We start from the raw sequence: 27077 nt of genomic DNA, 5'->3' as shown, positions 1-27077 counted from the left end.
GCAAACAAAGTAAATTTCATTTTGTAGGTGAATTATCCCTTTAAATGCTCCCTCTTCTGGCTAAACTATGCTATTGCATTACTTAATTGCTTCCATCACAATCCTCCTCCTAGAACTGGAAATTGAGCAGCTTCCCCCTCAGCTCCCCAACCCCAGCCGACCCCATCTCGAAGTCTTGGATGTGCCCGAGGACAATGACAACTTCAACAACCACGTACATGTGCTGGGGCCAAACAGACACAACACATTGGGGCAGCAGGGCCAACACATCTACACTGAATATCAGAGCTTCAACCTGGGCAACAACGGCCAGCAGCCTCATCATCCAAACCACGGTGAGCCACTGGTCTACATCCCTCTTCCGGGAGCTGACGGCCAGAGAGTGCCTGTGGTGAAGGTGAACGAGGGTCCAGAAGCTGGTTTCCCCTTTGGCGGCCTTTTCAATGAGACAAACCTGCCCCAGGAGTCTCAGACTCAGACCACGATTGTATGGCAGCCTGTGCCGCACACATCCGAGTATGTGGTGTGGTGCAGCCCCATTACTGAGATCAATGAGAAGAGCTTCCAGGTAAGTCAATGGACTAGGACTATCCTGTACCTGATGTCTAACTTTTTTAAAAAAAAATACTACAAAAGTCATTAGCTAACAGTTTTTAACATTTATTGTCATCATTTTTGGATCATTTGAAAAAAAAAAAAAAGCAATTACTTTATATCACAAAGCAAAGTTGGTGCTTTTATTTTGAAATCAATCTTTAAAGTTATAGCAAATTGATATATTTTATTTTGAAGGTAATAAATGCAAGGCTGACCTAAGTGAAGCACAATAAAGTAAACTGATAGTTTACACAAAAATAAAAATCATTAGAACATTAGTACATATGAAAAGTTCAGACGCAAAAACCTTTAATTGCCCTCTAAAATGTACTTCTAAAATGAGCATTTATCTCAGCCTTCTATGTTTGTGATCAGTTATTTCACTTTAAAGGGTATGAAAAGAACCTATTCTTTGCCGTCAAAGTGAAATTACTGAACCTACTAAAATTGCAGATGGCACTTAGAGGTTTTTGGAACTGAACTCTTCATATGTAGCATCTATGTATTCTGGCTACTACATGTATACAGTAGATACTACATGATCGTTAGAAAAGTATGTTCTATATAGTATGAACATGAGTAGTATGAATGGAGTTTGGACATGCTAAATCCACTGTTTCTCATTATCACTTGACCTACCCAGGTCAGTTGCAACTCTGAATTATGAATTGTCTTGCGGTGCATCACAGGATAGTTTAGCGTTTATTGAATGCGCACTACAATTTCTTGCCGGAGGTAGTAGATCATCCATGTACTTCTTGTCAACTGTTTTTGATTACTAAAATATACATATATATTACACACACATCCATAGAAAACTGAAGACCATAATTTATAATAATCTGGTGTATAATTATTTATAGTAAACTACTAATGTCATTTCTTTCAAATTAAAACGTGTTTATATTCATTTTCTTAACCTATCCATCCTCTGTCCTTCAGATGCGTTTGCCTGGTACCTCAACAAGCGCTACCCTGATCGGCCTTACCTCTGGTGCCTCCTATAATGTTCTTGTGGAGTCTGTCAATGGAGACCAAAAACAGAAAGTGCTGGAAGATGTTGTGACTGTTGGAAATAGTGGTAAATTCCCCCCCAAATAGTTTGCTATTATGTTTCAGTAGTTTACATGCATGTTTCTGACACCTCATATGCTTCAGTTCCAGGAGCTGGAGTGATTCCCACCGGCAGGGATGTGTGTTATGATTCATTCACCACCACCTATCATGAGGTTAACGCGGAGTGGGAGCGCATGTCTGAGACGGGCTTTAAACTCTGGTGCAAGTGCCTGGGCCTCGGCAGTGGTCATTTCAGATGTGATTCGTCCAGTGAGTGAATGAGCAGTGGCGCTGTATGCTAAACACCACACCTCATGCTAGCATGGGCAACTGTTTGACAATTGAGGCTGTGTCTATATTAATCTGCATATATTTAAAAACATTTTGTTATGGTTTGTGAATGCTTTCTGTCCACTCTAGAATTTACTTGTCTTTACGGATCTTCTAGGGGAAATCGTTTTAGAAAAAATCTCCATATTTATTTGTACATCCAGGCTTCAGTCGGTTGTAATTACTTTGGTCTAATTTACACATAATGCTTCTCAACTAAAAACCGAAAATATTTCATGCATTTTGTTCAGTTGATGGAAGGTTGAAAATGCGAAAAAAAATTAAATTTATTGAAAACAACTCTGTTATTAGCTGGTTTCCATCACCCTGTGTTAATTTACACTTTTAAGTACTGTATCACATGTGGAAATACCAAATTTCAAGTAAAGTTTCCTTCACGAAAATTTACAAAAAAAAAGTATGCTTGCTTTATATTTATATAGCACATTTCACACAGAGAGGTAATTCAAAGTGCTTTACATAAACCGGAATAAAAGAGACAATAATAAGAAAATAAAAACAACAGAATAAAAATGATTAAAAACAGATTCAAATGTGTTAAACATGTTTTAAAAGAATAAAAAAGAAAAGAAAGACATAATAGTTTGATCTTTCGGATGTAGCACAGTGCTCATTTGGTAAAGGCACAGCTTTACAGACATGTTTTAAGACTTGATTTGAATGTGCCTAATGTTGGAGCACATCTGATCATTTCTGGAAGCTGATTCCAGCAGCGGGGGGTGCAGTAGCTGAAGGCTTTGACTGAACTCTTGGAATTTCTAATTTATTTGATCCTAATGATCTGAGTGATCTGTTAGGTTTGTATTCAGTGAGCATATCATATGTAGGTCTTAGGCCATTTAGTGATTTATATACAAGTAATACTTTAAAATCTATTCTGAATGTAACTTGGAGCCAGTGTAAAGACCTGAGGACAGGTGTGATGTGCTCAGATTTTCTGGTTCTGGTTAGAATCGTGGCAGCAGCGTTCTGGATGAGCTACACCTGTCTGACTGTCTTTTTGTGAAGGCCGGTGAGGAGTCCATTACAGTAATCCACCCTAATGGTCATAAAAGCATTTACAAGTCTTCACTAGAAACAAAGAATCTAATTCTTGCAGTGTTTTTGAGATGACAGTATGCTGATTTAGTTACTTCAGATGGTTTTGGACTCAATAAGTGAATAACTGAATAAACCCAACACAAATGAGTATTACGAAGCAAGCTGATTTACATTTGACATGCTTTTTTTTTTTTTTTTTTAAATGCAAAATTTAAAAATATTTGATTTACGTGAGGATAATCCGGTTATTGTCTTTGTGTAAACTATAAAACAAAATTTTTGTAAACTATAAAACATGTTTTAAAAGAATAAAAAAGAAAAGAAAGACATAATAGTTTGATCTTTCGGATGTAGCACAGTGCTGATTTGGTAAAGGCACAGCTTTACAGACATGTTTTAAGACTTGATTTGAATGTGCCTAATGTTGGAGCACATCTGATCATTTCTGGAAGCTGATTCCAGCAGCGGGGGGTGCAGTAGCTGAAGGCTTTGACTGAACTCTTGGAATTTCTAATTTATTTGATCCTAATGATCTGAGTGATCTGTTAGGTTTGTATTCAGTGAGCATATCATATGTAGGTCTTAGGCCATTTAGTGATTTATATACAAGTAATACTTTAAAATCTATTCTGAATGTAACTTGGAGCCAGTGTAAAGACCTGAGGACAGGTGTGATGTGCTCAGATTTTCTGGTTCTGGTTAGAATCGGGGCAGCAGCGTTCTGGATGAGCTACACCTGTCTGACTGTCTTTTTGTGAAGGCCGGTGAGGAGTCCATTACAGTAATCCACCCTAATGGTCATAAAAGCATTTACAAGTCTTCACTAGAAACAAAGAATCTAATTCTTGCAGTGTTTTTGAGATGACAGTATGCTGATTTAGTTACTTCAGATGGTTTTGGACTCAATAAGTGAATAACTGAATAAACCCGACACAAATGAGTATAACGAAGCAAGCTGATTTACATTTAGCATGCTTTTTTTTTTTTTTTTAATGCAAAATTTAAAAATATTTGATTTACGTGAGGATAATCCGGTTATTGTTTTTGTGTAAACTATAAAACAAAATTTTCTAAAAATAGTGTCATAATATGTGCAGATCTGTATATACAAATATCTGTTCAGACTGATTTAAAAATGCTGTGGAATTTTGTGTGTTCTTTACATAAATAGCAATAAAAGCTGTACAAATTTTGTACAAAGAAACAATTTTATTTCTTCAAGTAGAAGTATGAAGTAAAATAAAGCATAGATTGCATAAAAACTGATAGCTTTGGGTAAAATGACATTTAATCATTTTTTCAATATCTTGATCTTATGTTTTTAAATGTATCAACTTGGAAGAGCATCTTTCAAATAGTATCACAGGTACTCTGTGTGGACAGAAGTCTAATATGTTGACTAAAAGATAGATTTTTCAAATGGATCAGAAATGGTGAACATGTAGCCTAAATAAATGTTTGAAACTCTGTTCAGATTGCCTACTGTTGCCCATTCTAGCTATTTTTGACATGTTTGTAGAGGTTATCAAACATGACATCCAGAGATGAGGTGCCTCATGTCTCAGATTTATATTGTCAGTCTTTAACAAGATGATATTAAACTCTGAGGCCAGCTTGTAATGCACGATAACCACTGTATGAATGTGTGTGATGGATGAATTCACTGCAAACTTCTCATAGTTTACATGCTAACGAACACTCATCTCTCAATCTGTAGAATGGTGCCATGACAGTGGCCACAATTACCGAATTGGTGAGAAATGGGACCGGCGTGCTGAGAACGGACACATGATGAGCTGTACCTGTCTGGGCAATGGGAAAGGAGAGTTCAAATGTGAACCTCGTAAGTGTACATGATCACACAGTTGTGTCTTAGCAGATTTAAACGTCAATTGAATGCTGACGTTCATTGTCTGCTTTAGATGAATCCACCTGTTATGACGAGGGGAAGTTGTACCAGGTGGGCAACCAGTGGCAAAAGGAGTATCTCGGAGCCATTTGCACATGTACCTGCTACGGAGGACAACAGGTAGCACTGGATTTCAAGTGTTGTTTGTATATCAGTGTGTTTGTAGTTTATAGATTGCATATGCATATTTATAAGCATGCTGTCCGTGTAGGGCTGGCGCTGTGAGAACTGTCGTCGTCCTGGTGCTGAAGTTGATGCAGACCTCATTCAGCCTCCAGTGCGCACTGATGCTTTCGACCGGTACAGAGAGAATGCCCTACGCAAACTGGTTCGTCTTTTTTATTGTTATTTTTAAAGATGTGACTGAAGTAAAATATTTTAGGGAAAATGGCTAGAGGAGTTATATTAGTCTCTGATGAAAGTCAGTCAGCACAAAAATACAATTATTATGCATTTTTCAAAGATAAAAAATCACGCGCCCCAACAAATAAAGAGCAAATTTTTACATTTGATTTAGATTTTCAGCCAGTAAGTTGTCAGCCATGCATTTCCACATGCCACAATATTGTTGTTTTATGTGATTAAGGAAGAATATACTTAAAATCTTGCAACAAAATATGTTTTATTAACGATACAAAACTGTAATAGGGCTGCATGATTTTGGAAAAATCTGACACTATGATATTTTGTTTTGCTGTGATTTATATAATGTAATATGAATATAATTTTATTAGATAATTTGATTGTCTGGAATAATTAAGTCTTTTTCTATGCAGTGCATCTGCATAAAATATAATAAATTACAAGCGAATTTAAATATAACTATGCATGTTTAAATATGAATTATAATTTATAAAAAATAAAAGTTAAACAAGCAGTGTTTTATGGTTTTCTGAGAAGTCGAACAGTGTTCAAGTACAGAAGTTTAACAATCAAATGTAAAACAACATGATCATTAATGTATAAATAATTTTAAAAAATCATACTATCTTTATCTTTTAATCTTAAATAATCTTATCCTGTGATGTGACTATTGTGGAGACACATTGCGATATTGATGCTCAAACGATATATAATGTATCAGCCCTAGACTGTAATGTTTTTTTGTTTGATTAACATTTGATTAACATTATTTGATTAACACATCTGTGATCACTTTAAAAGCTAATGCACAAACCTAATATACTGACACAATACACAATGTGTGAATGCTTTAAAATCATTGTCAATGATCAATGTTTTTTTTTATCAATGCTACGAGTGAAATCTACTTTAAAGACCATGTGAAATCAAAATTTACAATTAATCTGTGCAAGTTAATCCACTGAAAAATCCACTATTTTAATAATCTTCTAAGTCTTAGAAGTTGCTTTCGTGTTTGTAATGCCGGTCCTTCTCTGTTGACGTCAGTTTGACAACTTCATTAACAATATTTTTAACAATTTACCTTTAGTTTGCTATGGAAATGATGCGCAAAAAGAAGCCCTACTCCATACTCAGTAGTGAAGTATAGGTGCCTAGACTGCAGCTCTGCACAGGAAGTTTGGCCAGAGGAGAAATGATCATGCCCAACTGAGCCTGTTTCTCTCAAGGTTTTTCCTTCACTTTCGTGAATTGGTAAAGTTTGTTTCTCACCACTGGCTTGCTTGGTTTGGGACTTGTGGTGCTGCTCATTTAGGAAAACAATCTAATATAGAACCAACACCAACTAGCTGCGTTGTGATGATATTTGTTGAATATAGTGGAGTGTAACACAGGTTATTAACTGATCATTAGACAAATTTGTACTTTTTTTGCCCTAAAAAATGCTATTTTTATTTTCCCCCACAGAACATCCAGTGTCCCATTGAGTGCCTGAGACCAGACCTGTTAGCAGATGCCCAGAACCCTCATGATTAAACGTGCATTTGAGTTTTGCCCAATACTGGAGAGGACACGGCCTACAGAGACTGTATCTAGTGCCATCAGTGCCTCTTCATCCTTATCTTCACTCACACTGCAAACTCTGTCCTGCTGCTTCCACCTGTGACATCACGCCCAGACATCTCTTCTGATTGGCTGAGTCTGCTGCCAGTCTTTCTCTCTCTCTCTCTCTCTCTCTCTCTCTCTCTCTCTCTGCAAATGGACGGAAGGACACCATCCATCTATAAGTGAAATTCCACTGACTTAAAGCTTGGCTGTTGACATCATTTCCACATTTTCTGGAAACTCGAGCGTCAGTGTAACTTAAGCAGAGAATCAACAAATCTTGCCTTTGTGTTTTTCAGTATTATTGCCTGTTGTCTGATTGTTTTTTTTTTTTTAATTTGTTTTTTTATGATTTGTGAATTAAATTTTTTTTTTTATGTATTTTTGTCAGTGATCAAAATGTTCATTGGTGTTCTTTTCTAAAACAAGCACTGTCTTACAATGAAAACCTTTGTGCCTTGTAGGCATCCTGTTTTTATGATGTAATAATATTCTCCCCTCCCTAATCTGATTGGTTGGTTGAAATCTGTGGCCTTTGTGTCCGTCAGGAAGCAAAGGAAAGCACTGTGGTAATGAAGAAGTGAACTTTTTTTTATTTTTATTTTATTTATCCCTTTTATGTAATGCGTTTGGATGGAATGCAAATTATGGGTGTATACTGTTTTTATGTTTGTGTTTTAGGTGCCAAAGTCTTAACTACTGTGGACAAAAATACTTTTTAATAAAATCTTTTTTTTTTACAATGTTTGATCTGAAGCTTATTTCTAAAAAAGAAAAAAAGGAAAGAAAAAAATGCATATTTTCTTGTTTTCATTGTTTCAATGATCATTATGTGAAGTAATCTGTCCAACAGCAACATGATGGAAGGAGAAAACCGTTATCAGAGCCGGTTTTGTTGACTGCCGTTGGCTTTGCGATCACAGAGATGGAAAGATACATACGTTGTGAAATCCAGTCAAAATTACACCCATGCCACTGTAGTTCTTATTGTACTGTGTTAAACTCATGGTTAGAAACATTGAGAATGAAGAAGCCCAAAGATTCGAAGGAACCAGTTGAGGAGGAGCCAAGAAGCTAGTTGGAACTGACAAAGGAAAACGAATTATGGTTTTGGACAACTAAAACTGCTTTAAATGCATAGAGGAACCACAACGAGATCCTGAAACTCATGTGCACTAACGAAGCACAAAGCAACGAGACTATTTGGGTTGAATTTGAAGCATGTGGGAGGTCGGGGTGGGGTTACGTGAAAGCTGAATGACCTACAAATATTGTTTTAATATCTCAAAAACCAAACCAGCACAAACAAATATTTTTGCAGCACAAAAGAATGAGACTATTTTGCTGATGTTTTGTGTTGGGTGGGGGGCCAACTTCACAGAGGTATTGCAGTGCCATACATCCATGAACATCACCTCATGTTGCAACATTATAATGCACAGCCCTATACTGCAAGGATTTGTACACAATTTTCGGAAGACAAAAACATCCCTGTTCATTCATGGCCAGCATACTCAACAAAATGGAAGGAGAATACCGTTATAAGAGCTGTTTTTGTTGAATGTCATTGGCTTTGTGATGACAGAGATGGAAAATTGCATACATTGTGAAATCCAGTCAAAATTTCACCCTACCACTGTAGTTCTTATTGTACTGGGTTAAACCCATTGTTAGAAACATTGAGAACGAAGAAGTCCAAAGACTTGACAGAACCAGCTGAGGAGGAGCCAATAAGCTAGATGGATAGAGGACAACAAATTATGGTTTTGGACAACTAATACTGCTTTGAATGCACGGTACCACGACGAGATCCCAAGGTCCATTGTTGTGCTATTCATCCATGAACATCACCTTGTGTTGCAGCATGATAATGCACAGCCCCATGTTGCAAAGATTCATTCATTTTCTTTTCGGCTTAGTCTCTTTATTAATCTGGGGTTGCCACAGCAGAATGAACTGCCAACTTATCCAGCATATGTTTTACATAGCAGATGCCCTTCCAGCTGCAACCCATCACTGGGAAACATCCATTCACACTCAAATACTACTATCCTAATTCACCGTATGTCTTTGGACTTGTGGGGGAAACCAAAGCACCCGGAGAAAACCCACGCGAACAGGGGAAGAACATGCAAACTCCACAGAGAAATGCAAACTGACCCAGCCGAGGCTCGAACCAGCAACCTTCTTGCTGTGAGGCAAACGTGCTACCCACTGCGCCACCGTGACACTCATGTTGCAAAGATCTGTACACAATTTCTGAAAGAAATCACCAGAGAAGTCACTCATTGAGCAAGTTTAGTATGCTCTGGATCATCGTATACCACAGCATGTTCCAGTTTCTGCCAATATCCAGCAACTTCGCAGAGCCACTGAGGAGGTGTCAACCAACAGGCCACAATCAACATACTTATCAACTCTATCGGAAGGACCATGAGGTCCTTCTTCCATGACCCCCTTCCGGAACAATATTTTAGAGAAATCATCCTCTTGCATACATAGAAAAGGTTTGAGATCTTTGAATTCATCTCATTAAAAATAGGAGCAAAGCGAAGTTTTTAATAAATATTTCTGTTGAGTGTAGATCACAGGTGTCAGTTCCTGGAGGGTCGCATCGCTGCACAGTTTAGTTCCAACCCAGATTCAACACAATCTATGGTCACACTAGAGTTTGAGCATGCTTTTAGATGCAGCCGGTAAACAAATAGTAACTATGGAAACAAGGAATGGCGGGAACAAATAATACAGTGACCAAAACACAGGAAAACCAAATTGAAGCAAACTAAAAATCCATAAAATACAAGACAAATAGCGTATTTCCCTATCATCATCAAAATACTCTCATTAAATGCAACTGGAGCTGTGCCAGAGCAAATATTTTCCTAGCTGTTTATGTTTGGATGGAAATATTACCACACTTTTCCCACTTTGATTTCTATGGCATAACAGATGGAGGTTGGATTGGCAGCAGACATACAGTACAAAGAATGCAGGATAAAGCAGGAATTGCTCCAGATATTCGTTGTGAGTGAAATCTCTCTCTTGATTTGTTTCTTCTTGGCGATAATACTCATTCATGTTCCTATGTTAAAAAGATTGTTGGCTATCGCTGATTTAACCATGACTTTCTGCTGTTTTTCTTTCAAACAGAGCCATTCTCTAAACTGGACACATGTTTGATTGGAATCCTATTCATTTACATTTGAGCTTTGAGACCAGGGGATTTTGATTTTGAGCTTCCAGAAGAGCGGATCGAGCCTTCATTTGAAAAGGCTCATGTGCTTATCTTATTATCAAATATTCCCATGACAAACCGTTCGTAGTAAAAAGATTTATAAGAAGATTCATAGAGCTTGGACAATCTAATCATGGACCATCTGGGCCATCTGATCATGCACTGGTTCTCAATTATTGGTCCAGGTCAATGAACCAAATAATTTAATATAAAGCAAAATGTGTTATGAAACAAGCTAAATGGCTGAAAACCAATATGAAGACTTAGATCACATTTCTTTATCCCATTCCCTCAATAAATTTACTGTTGCAGCAGTCTAATAAATAAATAAATAAATTGAATAGTATGATGACATCAAAATTGTTAAAGCTTTAAAAAAAATTGAAGTTATTTCAGAACACTGTTCTAGCAATGGTGAGCTGAATAGAAATTGATGAACTGCCATAAAAAACTGGAAAAACCATATAATTTTAATCGTTAAATTAAATCTTGGAAAATTACAAAGAACTTAGGCTGTATTTTTAGATTATAATGAACTTATATACTTATTACTTTTTATTATATTAAAACTAGCAGAATGAAGAATGTCCAAGAAATATCTTAATTTAGACAAGGTTGGACCTTGGAGTCTAAATGCTGGTATCCACTCGTTTGCTGCATGCAAATTTATGGATTCATCCAATCCCAGTTACTAGAGCAAGCAAAGCAATCCCAATGTGATACCTGAAAGATTAATAATTCATTACTATTTGATGTAACTCTCTGACTGGTCAGCTATATTTCTTTATATTTCAGCTATATTTTAGTTATTTTCATGAATTGTCACAAATATTATCCCGGACGAGCCCCCGATTTCAATGTTATGTCCCGTCTGGGGGTAAAAGGACGCAACCTGAAAGGGAAGACTGCACACACAATGCTGTTTAAGAAAATATATCTAGATTTTATTTTCACAATGATTTTCTCAAACAAAATGTGTCTTTTTTTTACTTCAGGAGCTGACCAGGCCAAAATAATAAAGCAATCTAAATTTAAATTCCCTACAGCTTCCCCATTTTCAGCAAAAGAAAAAAAACATTTTATTGCCTAACTCCCTTGTCCAAAAAACTTAAAAAAAAAAACAATCAATAAAAAGAAGGTACAAAAGAAAATGGCATCAAGCTTCCTACATACTATGTACAAATATTCACACTCAGCAAACAAATCCAAAAAGGGCAAAACAGCAGAGTAACAAGCAGAGGTCAGATTTTCAATGACAACAAAGCAAGAACTAATGCACTAAATACTGTGACAGATTTTTCTCAGATACATACACAAACTCCAATTCATTAAATCTCACTTACACACACAATTTCCTTCAATGAAAGGCAACACCCCACTACCAACCACAAGTGAGCTCAAACAGCTACACAGGAAGTGACAAAGGAAGAATTTACAGGCAGCCAGGAGTCAGCTGACTAGGCAGGGAGCAAGACCAAGCAAAGGAGCAAGTAGCTTCCAGCAGAGGGAACAAATACACAGAATACTTCACAAAAATAAAAAGAGCAGAATTAATACATAAAGGGACATAACATTATTTATCACTGATGTACCATTAAACTCATTTGATTCTTTTACTTTTTTTTACTACTATTATTATTATATATCAAATAATTATTTTTTTGTTTAGCAAAAAAAATACAATCCAAGTTTTATATGATTGTTGATTTGCTGATGGAGATGTTGTTAGTTTTCCACAGCAGAGGGCAGTGTTGATCTTTAGTGGAGCTTGGGTCTGCCGTCATCTCATTCTACATCCTGTCATGTTTCTCAGGTATGTTTATATTCAACAAATTCATTTAAACAGCTGTTGCGACCATTTAAATTGTTTTCCTTTTTGACATATATTGCATAGGTGCTTCATTTACTCCTTGGATTAGTGAACAATGTATTAAGATCACATTATTATGCCAGTTCTTCTAGAATTTCCTTTACATTGTAGCTCAAGGTTTGTTTGTGTGGGGAATGGGGATTACATTGCTACATATGCATTGATAATGTAGACATATGTTGTAAATTACTGTTAAGTGAAGTATTTGGAAACTTGTTTCTGCCTCAGGACCTCAGGTCTCAATTGCAGTTCTGACATCCCCACTCCCAATTGCAAGTCTATCTCACTATTCAGAATTTTCTTTTGATTTAAGTCTGTATAAATCTGCCTGTTTTTAACAACTTTGGTGTATTATAAGCCCTTAAAAGGATAGTTCACCAAAAACTATCGTCTGTGAATGCTAAACAAGAAAGTCTGAAGAATATTGGAAATATTTTTGTTTATGTACAGTAGTTTGACTATGGACTTCAATGGCTGCGTCTTCTTTTTTGTTGTTGTTTTTGTTCAACTGAAGAAAGAAAGTCAAACCGGTGGAGAAAAAGTACACGATAGCAGAATATTCAGTTTTTTTGGTGAACTACTATAATTGTGAGAAGAAAGTCAGGATACAAGATGTTACCCCTGTGATGATAAAGAAAATGAGAGCATTCTAACTCATGATGACTCGAGAACAAAATAAAAATAAAATATACATTCAGAACTGTTGGATATGAACTTAAGAGTGCTGTGATTACTAAAAGTTGTACAATTCATTATAAAAAATGAATCGCAAGATGTGAGAAATAAGCCAAAATTGTGTATAATGTCTGAACTTCTAGATAAAGTACAAATTTACATGTTTTATTCTGTAAACTTACAATTATGAAAATGTCGCCTTTTAATAGCAGCAAGTAAGATTTGTGAAATAGATGCACACATGCTAATGTACTGTACGTTTAGAGTGCTGAAAATTCACAAATTCAGAAGTCACAAAAATCACAAAAAAGCAATAATTGTGAGATGTCAGCCATAACTAAACATCAAATAATTAAATTTAGAATTGCTGAAAAGTAAACTCAACTGTGCCCTAAACTCACAATTGTCAACTTAAAATTGCGAAAAGAAGATAAAACTGTGTATTTTTTATAGAGTTGTGAGATGTAAACTTAATTGTAAGGGAGAGAAATAAAATTAACTTAGAATTGCAAAAAATAAATGACAAAAACCTTGGATAAAACTAGAATTTACTCAGAATTGCAAAAAAATAAACAACAAAAACCTTGGATAAAACTAGATTTAATTGAATTGCAAAAAATAATTGCCAAAAAACGTAGATAAAACCAGAATTAACTCAGAATTGCAAAAAATAAATGACAAAAACCTTCGATACAACTAGAATTAACTCAGAATTGCAAATAAATGACAAAAACCTTGGATAAAACTAGAATTTACTCAGAATTGCAAAAAAATAAACAACAAAAACCTTGGATAAAACTAGATTTAATTGAATTGCAAAAAATAATTGCCAAAAAACGTAGATAAAACCAGAATTAACTCAGAATTGCAAAAAATAAATGACAAAAACCTTGGATAAAACTAGAATTAACTCAGAATTGCAAATTTTTTTTTTACAAAAAACGTAGATACAACTAGAATTAACTCAGAATTGAAAAAAAGGGAGACAAAAACCTTGGATAAAACTAGAATTATCTCTGAATTGTAAAAAATAAACGACAAAAACCTTGGATAAAACTAGAATTAACTCAAAATTGCAAAAAAATTATTGACAAAAACCTTAGATAAAACCAGAATTAACTCAGAATTGCAGAAATAAGCTTATAATCACTTGAAAAAAATAAAAATTGTGAGATAAGAACACAATTACTTTATATTTTTCATAATAAAAGAATGTGAGTACATTTTCCAATAATTTCATCAATGTAAAATAATGCCATTCATTGTGAAATAAATTGACATAAAAATTGTCTATAATAATAAGGCATCCTCACTATTGAATTATAAGTGTGACTGTTTGAAGCCACAGAGCATTTGTGATGCTTGAAAGGCTTATAAAAGAAGTAAAATGGTAATTTCCATTGTGTTGTTGGAGATTACATCTCTCCATCGCCAATACTCTCATCCATCTTTAGGAATGTGATTGATTAGTCTGCATATACCAGCTTGTCCATCAATTAATTTATATGCCATTTGTGTGTATGACCAACACATCTCTATTAATCTTTCCTAGCACTCTCACTGTTTTCCTGGACTCTCGCTTTCAAGTATGGAAGTGATCAATGGCCCATGGTTTTGTGTAAAAACTGTTGAGATTTATGAGTCTGCATTGGTCTGAGTGATGAATGCTCTGGCTTTGCTCTGTGCGTGCACTTTTGTGGGTGCTCATTACATGCGATTGGTGCAAAAATGATTCTAATCAATATCAGCCCTGGAAAAAGAAAACTACTGTGATTAGTAAAAGCTGGTGTTTTGATGTGTGTCTTGAAGAAAACCACTGAAGGTGTGATTATTAATGAACTTTGACCCTTTCTCATTACTCAATGTCCTAATATGGGATTGGGTTTTTAATTTATGAGAACTTAAAACGGTAGACAAAAGTGGTGATGCATTAATTAGCTCTGGAATATTTACCATTTTTATTGCACTGGAAAGAAATATCAGTTTTTAAGGATTATATCTGAATTTGAATTAACAATTAAGATGAATAGTTCTTTATTATTTAATCATTTTTGCAACAAAGAGCCCCTAGTTAAAGGAAACTTCAATATGTTTGAAATTGGTGGTTCATCCCGCTGTAGCGACCTCTGAAATAGAGACTAATGGCTGATTTACTCTTCTGTGTACAGTAAGTGTACTTAGATGTGTTAAGAAACACACAGTCATTGTTATTTTTCACAAGAAACATTCATTCATTCATTCATTTTTCTTAAGGCATATGCTCCGGCGCAGCCTCTGCGTGGTCGCATAGCTCTCGCCGTGGCTGTCATCGATGTTGATTCGCACCCCTCAAAAAAAGTAACTACACGTCGCAACGACGCGTGGCACAAGCTCTGTGATTGGTCGGCTTGGTAGCGCTGATGAGTGTGGGTGGGACCAAGAGCTGCGCAAGCCCGATGGAGCGAGTGTTTACAAGTGTCGAGTCCCATTAAGCAGCTCCAGGTGGAAAGTTTTGTTTTGTGTTTACCTTATGATTAATGTTGCTGCACGTCCGCAGGTTCCCACCTCAAAATGAGCGAGTTTGTGCTTAAAATGAACTTAAGTCTAAAGCCTGGTTTATACTTCTGCGTTGAGTGATCGGCATGACCCATGGCATTTGTCTTGCACATTGTCGTGCATTTATACTTCTGCGCGCTGTTTGTGTTGCTCAGCAATAACACTTCCAAAATGCTAGCTGGCAGTAGGTTTTTATGTTCCTCTATGTTGAGTTTCTTCACTGGTGGTTTGTTTTTCATGAACGCTACCTTAATGTACAAGTGGCTCAAAATTTTTTTAATTTGTCGACATTAACTGTAGTTTAGCATTTTTACTTTCATTTAGTAACATTTCATGCACACCCCCCTCCCCTATGGGAGTGCTCTCATAACGGGGGCTTACCGGCTGGTACAGACATTGAGTCTCCACGCTGGAGTTTATGCAAGGATCCCATCATCGGGACACAGCTTCAAAATTTATTTTCAAACTAATTTGGGATCAACGAATTTGCTCGAAATAATGCAAAAACAAACAATTTCCACTTTTTAATGAAATATATGTGTCCTAATAGTGCTTTTAGCAATGTAGGACATATATATGACTTTCAACATCTCAAAAAATGTGTTTTGTTGTTTCGTGACCCTTTAAAGTGTTGCATGTATTGTGCAGTACTAGATTTTTAACTGTAATGTTATTCAAGATTACGTCTAGGAATAATATTTAAAATACTTATTACCGAAATGTGACTTCATTATCAAAAGTGTAGAGTTAGATATTTAGGTACATTTAAGCCTCAGTAGGAATGGCATCAAACTATTTTTAAGTTTACTGAGTAAGTTCAGCTAAAATTTTTGTAAATATTTAAAAGACAATAGAACTAATAGTAATGATACTCATAAAAGTGTACTTAAGTTCTAAATGTGGCTAAAATACTTATAAAAATATACCTAAGTGGCTAAAAAGGCACTCTACTTTTCAGCTAATGAATTTTCCTATTCATTTAAACTTGAATACATTTTCAGTTAATAGCAGCTAAAATGTAAGTTTTTGAAAAACATTACATGCAGTTTTATTTTTACTATTATTTATATTCTATAACATGAGCTTTTCTTTTGTCCCTGTCCATATTACCTGATCATTCACTTTGTTGAGTTGTGATTCACTCTTGTTTATTTCCTGGCTTTGTGTTATCAGAACATTGCATGATAATGGCCAATCCAGTGTCCGGCGCATCTGGAACTTCTCTCTATGCACTAATTAAATTCTCTCATTCATTTCCATTCTGCCTGCTCTTGCAGATCTTAATTAAGGAGCGTGTTTATGAGAGCTGTTATGTCAATTTCATTTGATCTATGATTTCTTAAGCATGCAAGTGATTACCTATTTGCAAATTTACCTCATGGTAGCTGGAAGATCCTGACCTCTATACTGAGTTTAAGTTTGGCAATTTCACTGCTTGACCAGAGGGGTATTCCAGAAAGCAGGTTATGTGACATACCCCAATATGTATAAGGATATGCAACAGGATAATCCTAAATTTCAGGATATGTAAGTTACTATAGCAGCTTATGCTCTGAAAGTAACAAACAAGGAGTGTTTTTGAGTTTAAATTACTTTTTGTTTGATGTATAATTAGCATCTAACTAACAATATAATTCTTTTTCACACAAAATAATCAAACATTTACAAAATGTTCAAATAGGGGACGAAGCGCTAAGAATGTAACTCCCCATTAAACATTAGAAGAAGAAGAAAGAAGAGGTGTGGCACGGTAAAGTCTATATGGCATACAGTCACATTAATAGATAGTCGCATTAACATAGAATAATTTTTGTGACACTGTACAACAATAATTCATATTTTTACATTACTGTGAGGCTAGGGTTTAGCGTATGGGTAGATGTTAATAAAATACAATTTAATGGGTAATTTAATCAATTATTTGAATATTTCTAATTACTGTTTTATACATTACTGCGATGCTGTGTTTAGGGTTGGGGTACTGATTAATGCTAATAAAATACAATTAATTGATAATTTAATAAATAATATAAATAATTCTCATTAACTTTCAGCCACAGCTGTACCCCTTCTAGCAACAACCATGTGGCACACTGCTTTTTAGCTGCTTCAATGAATGCTGACCAGTTCATGGTTCAGAAATCTGGCTTTAAACTTGAAAAATAAAAACATGATAATTATTGACATGATAATTATCAATATTGACTGATATGAACATTTTTATTGTGATAATTTTTAGATGTTGCTGTTGTTCATATTACCTAGCCCTACAGCGAACACAACCATGTCAATAACCCAGACCTGACCTTCCTATGCTGTTAACGACTTTTGTAAATTACACAGTATTTGACTGTAATATGAACTGAATTTTACTGTAGGACAGTTATGTTACTGTATTTTAAAGTTGCATTGTGAAAATGACTATATTTTACAGTAAAGCTATATAATACAGCAAGATAAATAGTGCTGTAAATATAAATACAGTATTTTTGCTGTAACTGATTTACAGTACGTTACTGGCGGACTGCTGCACTACAAACTACACTGTTAGCATTTTTTTAATTACACAGTATTTAACTGTAATATGAACTGAATTTTGCTGTCGCCTCACAGCAACTAGGTCGCTGGTTCGAGCCTCGGCTGGGTCAGTTGGTGTTTCTGTGTGGAGTTTGCATGTTCTCCCTGCGTTCGCGTGGGTTTCCTCTGGGTGCTCCCGCTTCCCCCACAGTCCAGACATGCAGCACAGGTGAATTGGGTAGGCTAAATTGTCCGTAGTGTATGAGTGGGAATAAATATGTGTGGATGTTTCCCAGAGATGGGTTGCAGCTGGAAGGGCATCCGCTGCGTAAAACATGTGCTCGATAAGTTGTCGGTTCATTCCGCTGTGGCAACCCTGCATTAATAAAGGGACTAAGCTGAAAAGAAAATGAAAGAATGAATGAACTGAATTTTACTGTTGGGCAGTTATGCTGGATGTTACTGTGTTTTAAAGTTGCGTTGTGAAAATGGCTGTATATTTTACAGTAAAGACATACAATACTGTAAATACATATACAGCAAGATAAATGGTGCTGTTAATGTAAATACAGTATTTTTGCTGTAAATGATTTACAGTACGTTACTGGTGGACAGCTGTGTTACAAACTACACTATTAGCATTTTTTGTAAATTACACAATATTTAACTGTAAATGAACTGTGTTTTACTGTAGGACAGTTTTGCAGTGTGTTACTGTATTTTAAAGTTGCATTGTGAAAATTACTTACCGTAAAGACATGAAATACTGTAAGTACACACAGCAAGATAAATGGTGCTGTAAATATAAATACATTATTTTTACTGTAATTGATTTACAGTAAGTTACCGGCTGACAACTGCACTACAGACTACACTTAGCATTTTTTTGTAAATTGCACAGTATTTAATTTTACTGTAGGACAGTTATGCAGTATGTTACTGTATTTTAAAGTTGCATTGTGAAAATGACTATATTTTACAGGAAAGACATGCAATGCTGTAAATACATATACAGCAAGATAAATGGTGCTGTAAATATAAATACAGTATTTTGTTGTAATTGATTTACAGTAAGTTACTGACGAACTGCTGCATCAGGATTCTACAGGAAACATTAACAGTGCTGCTGCTCCAAGAACAAAGGAAGTTCATTCTCTCAGATAAGGGAGTTTTGTGGTCTGTGAACGGAGCTGACAACAACACTGGTGTTTCAGTGACATGGTTGAGGTTGTAGACCCCCTGTACCCCCTTGCGTCTGACTGTAACAGGTCTTGATGGATTACTCGCACAGCGTTTTGGCTGCCGGCCTGTTATTGGAGCCCTGTGAGGCGCTCTCACCCTCGGGCGGCTGATATACTGCCTTATGTCCCTGTAAATCAATCTGTGGCGAGTCCGTGGGCCTTCCTCTCTACCCTGCCGTGACGCACTGAGCTACTTAATGTCAGATGCTCTATGATGTATGGAGGGCCAAATATTTGATTTGGCAAAGCTCTCAAAAGGAGGAAATTCCTCTGCAGTTTTCTGTAGGAGTCTAACAAATCTGTTATCATTGTGTATAGTTGATTAAGAAAGGGTTTTGGGGGGAGATGAAGGTATAGAATGTCATTTCTGTTTATGTACGTCTTAATTCTGATCTGAATGGGATTGTGGAAGTAGACCAAATATGAGTGTACCCCCTTTTCAGTTACCAAGACATGTACTGTTCTAATTACTAATAAATGCACAAAATTATACAATTAGCAATGCATTCACTAAATGTGGACAAGAACATTAATACTTAATAGCTGCAAATAAGCAACAAAATCTAAGCAACATATACTGAAATGACTGAAATTGTAAAAATACCTTGAAATAATATTAAGCAACACTTACTTATTACATTACATGGAATTATCAAAATTTTTATACTGTATTTTTGCAGCATAATTAGGGCAATGTGGCAAAAATGCAATCTCCATAATTATTTTCTATATTGAATGATAACATTGTACATGTGCCTTGCGTTGCCTTAAAACGAGCATGCTAAACAATACTGGGTGGTGCAGTATGACCTATTTTCAGCCGATAATTTTCGGTGACAAAAAATTCGGTGAATCTCTAATATCAACACAATTATAGATTCCTGTTGTTGCATATTTCTGCTGTGTGATTGGCTCTTAGGATCAATATCAAGTAAAAATGTTCAGAGTCCTAAGCAAAATATATAGTTTTTCCATTGACATGACAATGTCCACAATGCAAGATGTGTGATCTCAAGTATGGGTCATAGTTGACCAGACACACGTGATTTATGGATTAATAGCAAGGTTTGACTTTAATAAAGAGAATTTTTTTTAATTTGCACTTGTTTTAAAGCCTCTTAATGTGTAAACTTTCCAAACAAGTTTAAAGCATTCAGACACATGAAATGAAAGCATTTGTAATTATTTATTAATTAATTATAATTTATTTAATATTTTTTTACTTGTTATTAATTCATATGGAGCAACTAATAAGGGTTATTTTACATTTGATTATTCTATGTAGCTGAATACTGTCATCGGCCATTTACAAAACAACCTTTTCAGCTTAAACTGGAAACCTTTTATGCATTGAGCCTGTTCGTTTACTGTATAAATCATATAAATCTGAAAACATGTCTCAGTTTTTAAAAATGTGCTTTTTTCAGGTCCACATAAACACTTGAAAATGAGAGTCTTTGAAAATGTTGACATCATGCATTTGCATAGTATGTTTAGGGAAGTTAAAGTGGTAGAATGTGGTAATGTTGTTATTTCTCAGTGTGTACTTCACATTAAAGCCGAAAGTGGAGACGCATCTTTTTTTTTTTAAACGTGTGGAGGAAAAATTCATTATAACCAAACTTGGATGCTTATGAAATATTGTGTTTCTGTCTGAACATGTTGTTTTGAGGCCCTAACATGAGATGTATGACATATTTTTGTTAATTACTTTGTCTTTTGTGGAAAAGTATAGCAGGTCCGTAATGTAACCTTGAATAACCGATATAAGCTGGAGAAAGCCCTCCCTTCCTTGTCACACTCTGCAGCGACCTGTGTTTCTGTATGACTGTCTGACCCTCTTGCATGAGAATAAAATTATCTTTGAATATAATTGGACATGTTTGTCTCTTAAGCTGCAGTCACACTGCACTTTTCTCCCCATAGACTTCCATTCATACGCATGCAAATGCGTTGGACCGGAAACGCAAGCTTGTGCGACAAGTTTCGCAGTTCGCTGCATTGCAAAGTTCAAGCTTGGTGAACTCTAACTTGCGAAATCGCATCACTTGACTGCGTGAGACCAATCGAGGATCAAAACATGACCTCTCTGGACAGAAATTTTAAATATGGACCAATCACTCACTTTTTTTAAATGTCTAATCATCTTGTTTAATCCTGCCTCTTTACCCGCACCATACTACAGAATTTCGCAAGCTGAAACTATAGTGTGACCGCAGCTTTTAACAGTGATGGAATTTGAAAATTTCGCAAGGGGAAAAAAAATCGGTTTTTGCCTACATCATTGTCAGATAAACGTACCCTAAGACTCCCCTGTAAAATATAAAACAGCCCTTCCAAATCACAACAAAAATAGCAATAATCATGTACTCTTATTATTCTCTTGAAAATAAATGGATTATTTTCCTTAGATAAAATGTTTTAATAGTATTGCTTAGTTTTAAGTGTAGTATTGTTTGCATTTAATTGCAAGAAAAAATTTATTTATAAATAAAAGAATTATCTATAAAAACACTGAAAGTTGTCCACACTGTACTGTGTTTACATTTGTGTTTAATTTATTAGGTTAATGTTATTTAGTTGGACATTCTAGGTTGACTCATTTGTATTTATTCAATAATGAAGACCCACCTAAATGTAATTACTGCCAGGCTGCTCTTACTATCAAACATATTTTCTAGAAATGTGGAAGTTTTAATACAATTAGACAACATTTTTATAAGGAGAGTACTTTGATGGACATTTTTAAAAAGATACCACCAGGAAGAATCTTAAATTATTTATCAAAAATGGAACTGAAAAATCATATTTATCTTTGAATATATTTTTGTGTGAATTTTATTTATTTATATTTTATATATTTATCTAAGTAACTTTTTATTGTAATACAAATTTGTTTTTATCATGTAATATTTTTATGTATACATCTTGCCATGAAAAAGCCATAAGCTGCTGATGTGGCAATAAATAAATAAATAATAAATAAATAAATAAATAAGGTTAATGTTAGTTAACGTATTCACAATAGCATGAACTAAGAATTGTCATGAATACTGGAGCATGAAACAGACCCATGTGCAGCAAAAGTTTATTAAAAATAAATCATGAACAAAAGAAAGGGGCAAAGAAACAAAAGAGCAAAAAATTTAAACTCACAGAGAACAGTCACACCTCAGCTACCACATTCAACAACAGACAAACACACTTTGAAATACAAAGGCTATTTATACAGGTGACAACTATTGAGCTAATTAAATGGATAAGGTAACAAGGGGATGAGACAATGACTCACCAGGGCAACTAACAGTGGTAAAGCTGCGGTCACACTGCACTTTTTTCCCATAGACTTCCATTCATACACACGCAAAAGGCTGGAAACACAAGGTCGTGCGGCAAGTTTCACAGTTCGCTGCATTGGACAGTTCAAGCTTGGTGAACTCTGACCTGTGAAATCGCATCACATGATTGCGTGAGTCCATTCGAGGATCAAAACATGACCTCTCTGGACAGAAATTTTTTAATGTCTAATCATCTTGTTTAATCCCGCCCCTTTTCGCAGTGCCGTACTACACAATTTCGCATGCACAATCTCTAGTATGACTGCTGCATAACCCTTACAATAACCTTGGGTGTGGCACAAGAGGACAACAGCAAGGAGTAACAGACATAAGAAAACAGGATCAGACACTTACTGGGCTGGGACTGTAACAAAAATGAACCTCATTTAATAATTATATTTCTACATTTACTAGTGCATTGTTTTAATCCAGATTCATGCTTGTTAACATTACTTAATGCATCTCTAGTTAACAATGAACTAACAATAAATAACTTTATTTTTAATAACTAACATTAACAAATATTGATAAATACGGTAATAAATGTATTTGTTCATTGTTTGTTCATGTTAGTAAAAATACATTGACTAACATTAACTGATACAACCTTATTGTAAAGTGTTACCGAATAATAATAATGATAATAATAATAAAAAGTATAATACATAGATGTAAAGGGGTTTTCATATATCAAAAAAGAAGTGTAAGCCAACTTTTACCCAAACAGTGCCACCATGCGAGTTGGGACTTTTAATTTAATGCGGATACCAAAATAAAATGTAACATATCAATTTAATACAACTAAAACATTCTAGTTTACTTCTCCATTCTTAAGTGGTAGGACAGCGTTAACTCTCATTATGGCTATACTGCAAAATTACTAAATTCTTTTAATTCATTCACTTCTCTCATATGTAAACAGGCTGGAAGCCAAAGCCTGACTGCTTTTCTCTTTTCTTTTTTTTTACTCCAGCAGGCCCATATTCTGAGATTTATGCAGCAGAATATGGACTGATAACCCTTCATCTGTTCACCGTGTGAATTATTCTCTGCTCTCACTATCTGTCTCACCCTACACAGCCAGCATTCATATGGCTACATCATGGCAGAGGGAAGATTTTGTGTCCTTCACAGTTGAGAGTGTGTGTGTGTGTGTGTGTGTGTGGCCTGCCTGCCGAAATGTGTCAGTTGGTCTCTCTCGACTCTCCATTCTCCCAGATTGCAGCACAGACTGTGAGACATTAACGTATTCACGCCACATTTCCATTCCTCCCTTCAGAAGTGTCGTGAAACAGGGTATTAAGACGTTATCTAAAGGAGTTTCATCTCTACAATGAAACATGAAATCAAGAAAATGGATCTCTTGGCTCGTAACGGATTACTTTGTGCATTTTGCGCTTTGAATGACCTGTCGTGAAAAAGGAAAAAACTCTTTCTCGCTGGGTTTGGATACAGATGATTTGCTGATTTGGTGGATTAACCCACTGACTCAATCCTTCCTTAGTAGACAGGCAGGAAATTAAAATGGAGTCATGTCTTTTCGAAACTTCAAACTTCAGCTGACCCCAGATCAGTAGCTCTGCCCTCTGATTGTGAACTAGAGTTGAACAGCAAATCAGAACCCTTTTCTTTTCCCTCGTGCCTATCAGAAGCCTTCATCTGGAACCTGACATCAAAGACACACAAGCACACACATACACACATACATCCTTGTCTTCGGTCAATAACACTCAAAAGAAAAACCCTTTGTTTGACCTCAAACTTCAGCTGATAGATTATATAGACAATTAATTTATATTTAACCTTGGGCACTTAATTCAATACTCATTGGAAAATCTCTGTGAGTGTTACTGGGGATGATTGTAAGACTTTTATGAGTATTTATATAGTATTGTGCAAAGGACTGCACAAAAAATACGTTTTTATTCAGTGATAATTTGTCCCTGTAATTATAAAAGGAACAAAAGGAGCTGATGTTATATGGAATCCTATTCTTCATATCACTTGGGAACTGTCAAGACACTTGTGTATAACTACCACCACATACATTCGCTATTGGAGACAGGTCGGGACTGCAGGCAGGCCAGTCAAATACCTGTATCCTCTTCCTCCACAGCCAGGACTTTGTAATGTGCGCAGAATGTGGTTTTGCGTTGTCTTGTTGAAATATGCCTGGTCGTCCCTGAAAAATAAGGCAGCATATTGTGCTCCAAAATGTCTATGTACTTTTCAGCATTAACTGTGCCTTTACAGAAGTGCAAGTTACCTTTGCCAAGGGCACTTGACCGTGACAGACCTTGGCTTTTAGACTTGTTGCTTGTAACAGTTTGGATAATCCTTTTTCATTTGGTCCAGAGCATACAGCCGGAGCCCAGAATAGTCAACGGAGCTTCAAAACACTGTTAACATAGGGTTTCCTTTTGGCACAGTACAGTTTTAACTGGCATTCGTGGATGTAACTACATATTTTGGTACTTGACAACGGTTTGCCAAAGTAGTTCTGAGCTCACATGGATATATTGCTAATAGATGAATGAAGATTCTTGATGCAGTGCCTGAGGGATCGGAGATCACGTTTTTTTAGCTTAGGCTTGTGCCATGATCCTTAACACACTAAAAATTCCTCCATGTTCCTTGAATCTTTAAAAATGCACTGTTGAAGGTGAACATTGTTGAACATTGAGGAACATTGTTTTTAAACTAAATAAAATTCTCACGTATCTGTTGGCAAACTGCCAATCCTCAGCCTATCTTTACTCCTAAAGGACTAGTTCTTTCTTTTTTACCAAATCATAATTACAATCACCTGTTGACATCCCCGTTTCAAATCACATCATTATTTAACCAATTTACCACATTTCTAGCCCTACTGCACCTGTCCCAACAGGTTTTGGAATGTGTTGCAGGTCTGAATGACAGGAAAGGATGTATATTTACAAATAAAATGAAGTTGATGAGACAAAACATGAAATATTTTGTGTTCATATTGTCTGCAATGAAAAACAAGTCAACATAAATTTGGAAATCGCTACTTTCTTTTTTTATTAGCATTTTCCATACTGTAATAACTTTTTCTTATTTGGGGTTGTATGTTTTTGCAGTTTTGCAAGGATGTCAGTAGAAGCACATATTTAAACATGCACATTCAATGAGAGAATACTAACATGTTTGTAAAATCCAGTATTGTATTCCACAGTTGTGGAGTTCTACAGGGATCAGTACTTGGGCCTGTATTGTTCACCTTGCAAATCTCCCTCTGCCTTCCATTTTCAACAATCACTTCTAGTGTACTGTTCTTCATTCCTTTTACTAATTAATATTTTCTTATATTCTTCTTTGCCTTTGAGTACAGCACTTTGGTCAACTTCAATTGTTTTTAATTGTGCTTTATAAAGAAATATTGAATTGAATATTGAATTGGATGAAAAGTATAACTAATCCCAATTCTACCCCCTGTCCCAATTCTCTTTAGCTTGAAGACGTAGGGCTAAGGGGAAGAGCTAGATACCCCTTCAAACGGAGATTTTTCAGGACCACACATTTTATAATACACTAGCCACAGCGGCAGCATAGCTCCACCTGGAAGTAATGAGATGCACAAATTAGTATTTTTTGTCATTATTACAAATTTTTACAACCAACAAGCACATGTTTTAATACATTCATAACCACGCTCTTGTTTTATCGTCATGCTTTTTAAAAAAAACTCTAAAATAAAAATTGCTAAATTTCGCTATCTATAATCCATATAACTCCTGTACAGCAGTCCCACAACATTCTGTCTCTCGATGACACTCGAATACCCTGCCAGTAATGTCTAGTGGCTGGGAATGACCTTTTTACCGTGTCTATAATGTTAATGTTGTGTTTGTGTTTTTGCATCGACTAATATGGCCCCTGTGTAAATACACAGTACAGTTACGATCTTATTGCCACATTATATCATTATGATAACATAATATATGCCTTAGGTGATTTCCTGAAGATAAATACCAAAAAATAACACCACTGGAATAACTACAGCAGTCACGTTTTTTGATCTTATATGAAGCAAGAGATTGCAATGACTTATGATGACGTGAGCAGGTGCTGTAGTGCTGTCCCATAGGGGTAAATTTTGAATCCCCAAATTTTGAAGCTTCACACTCCGTTTCAAGCACCAAGGCGAAAGGGAACAAAAATAGAATTGGGATTTGGCCTTAATGTAATATCTGTTTAATTCATACTTGCAGCTAGAGGGGGCTCTTGCACACTGTACTTACTACTGAAGTAAAAGATTATAAACCAAACATAAATTGACACAAATCAAAATAATTGGATGGGAAATGTACTATAAACTAAAACCGAAAGATTGATGTTGGGATTTGATTAGCTTTAATGAAGTTTCAAATTAAGTTTCATATGTCCAACGCTGTATTTATTTGATACACTAGCTTACCAAAGCGAAAGCATAGTACTTATCTAGCTCTCAGTTACAATTTGTGGGTAAATTTATGCATCTGAAAAAATGCACACTGCTTTGAAGGGATAAACTGACATCAGTTGACTTTTTTTTTTTTTGTTTTTCTCTTATGTTTCAGATATCGTTTTAATTCTCCACAAGTCACGCTGCATTTGTTTAATTTGGGGGTGACAAATGCCAAGTTACTTTTTAATTACACATATGAATCGTTGTGTTATTAAAAAAAAACAAATTTGTTCCCCGATTAAGGGTATAATGAGCATTATTAGCCGGTTTCATTAC

General features: G+C 35.5%; 1 protein-coding gene across 1 annotated transcript in view; it reads left to right on the top strand.

Moving 5' to 3' along the window:
- Positions 1-7665, top strand: part of fn1a (fibronectin 1a) — a 66796-nt gene extending 59131 nt beyond the window's left edge. The window contains exons 40-46 of the mRNA XM_056465229.1: positions 114-568; positions 1540-1678; positions 1756-1923; positions 4763-4888; positions 4968-5074; positions 5166-5282; positions 6785-7665. Of these exons, the coding sequence (XP_056321204.1) occupies positions 114-568; positions 1540-1678; positions 1756-1923; positions 4763-4888; positions 4968-5074; positions 5166-5282; positions 6785-6853 (1181 nt within the window). The 3' untranslated portion in view covers positions 6854-7665. The remainder of the gene's footprint in view (positions 1-113; positions 569-1539; positions 1679-1755; positions 1924-4762; positions 4889-4967; positions 5075-5165; positions 5283-6784) is intronic.
- Positions 7666-27077: the final 19412 nt, after the last annotated feature.

The sequence above is a fragment of the Danio aesculapii genome, chromosome 9, assembly GCF_903798145.1.
Source record: "Danio aesculapii chromosome 9, fDanAes4.1, whole genome shotgun sequence".
NCBI classification, from domain to species: Eukaryota; Metazoa; Chordata; class Actinopteri; order Cypriniformes; family Danionidae; genus Danio; species Danio aesculapii.
Note: the sequence above shows the minus strand (reverse complement) of the source record. Positions and strands in the feature narration are given on the sequence as shown.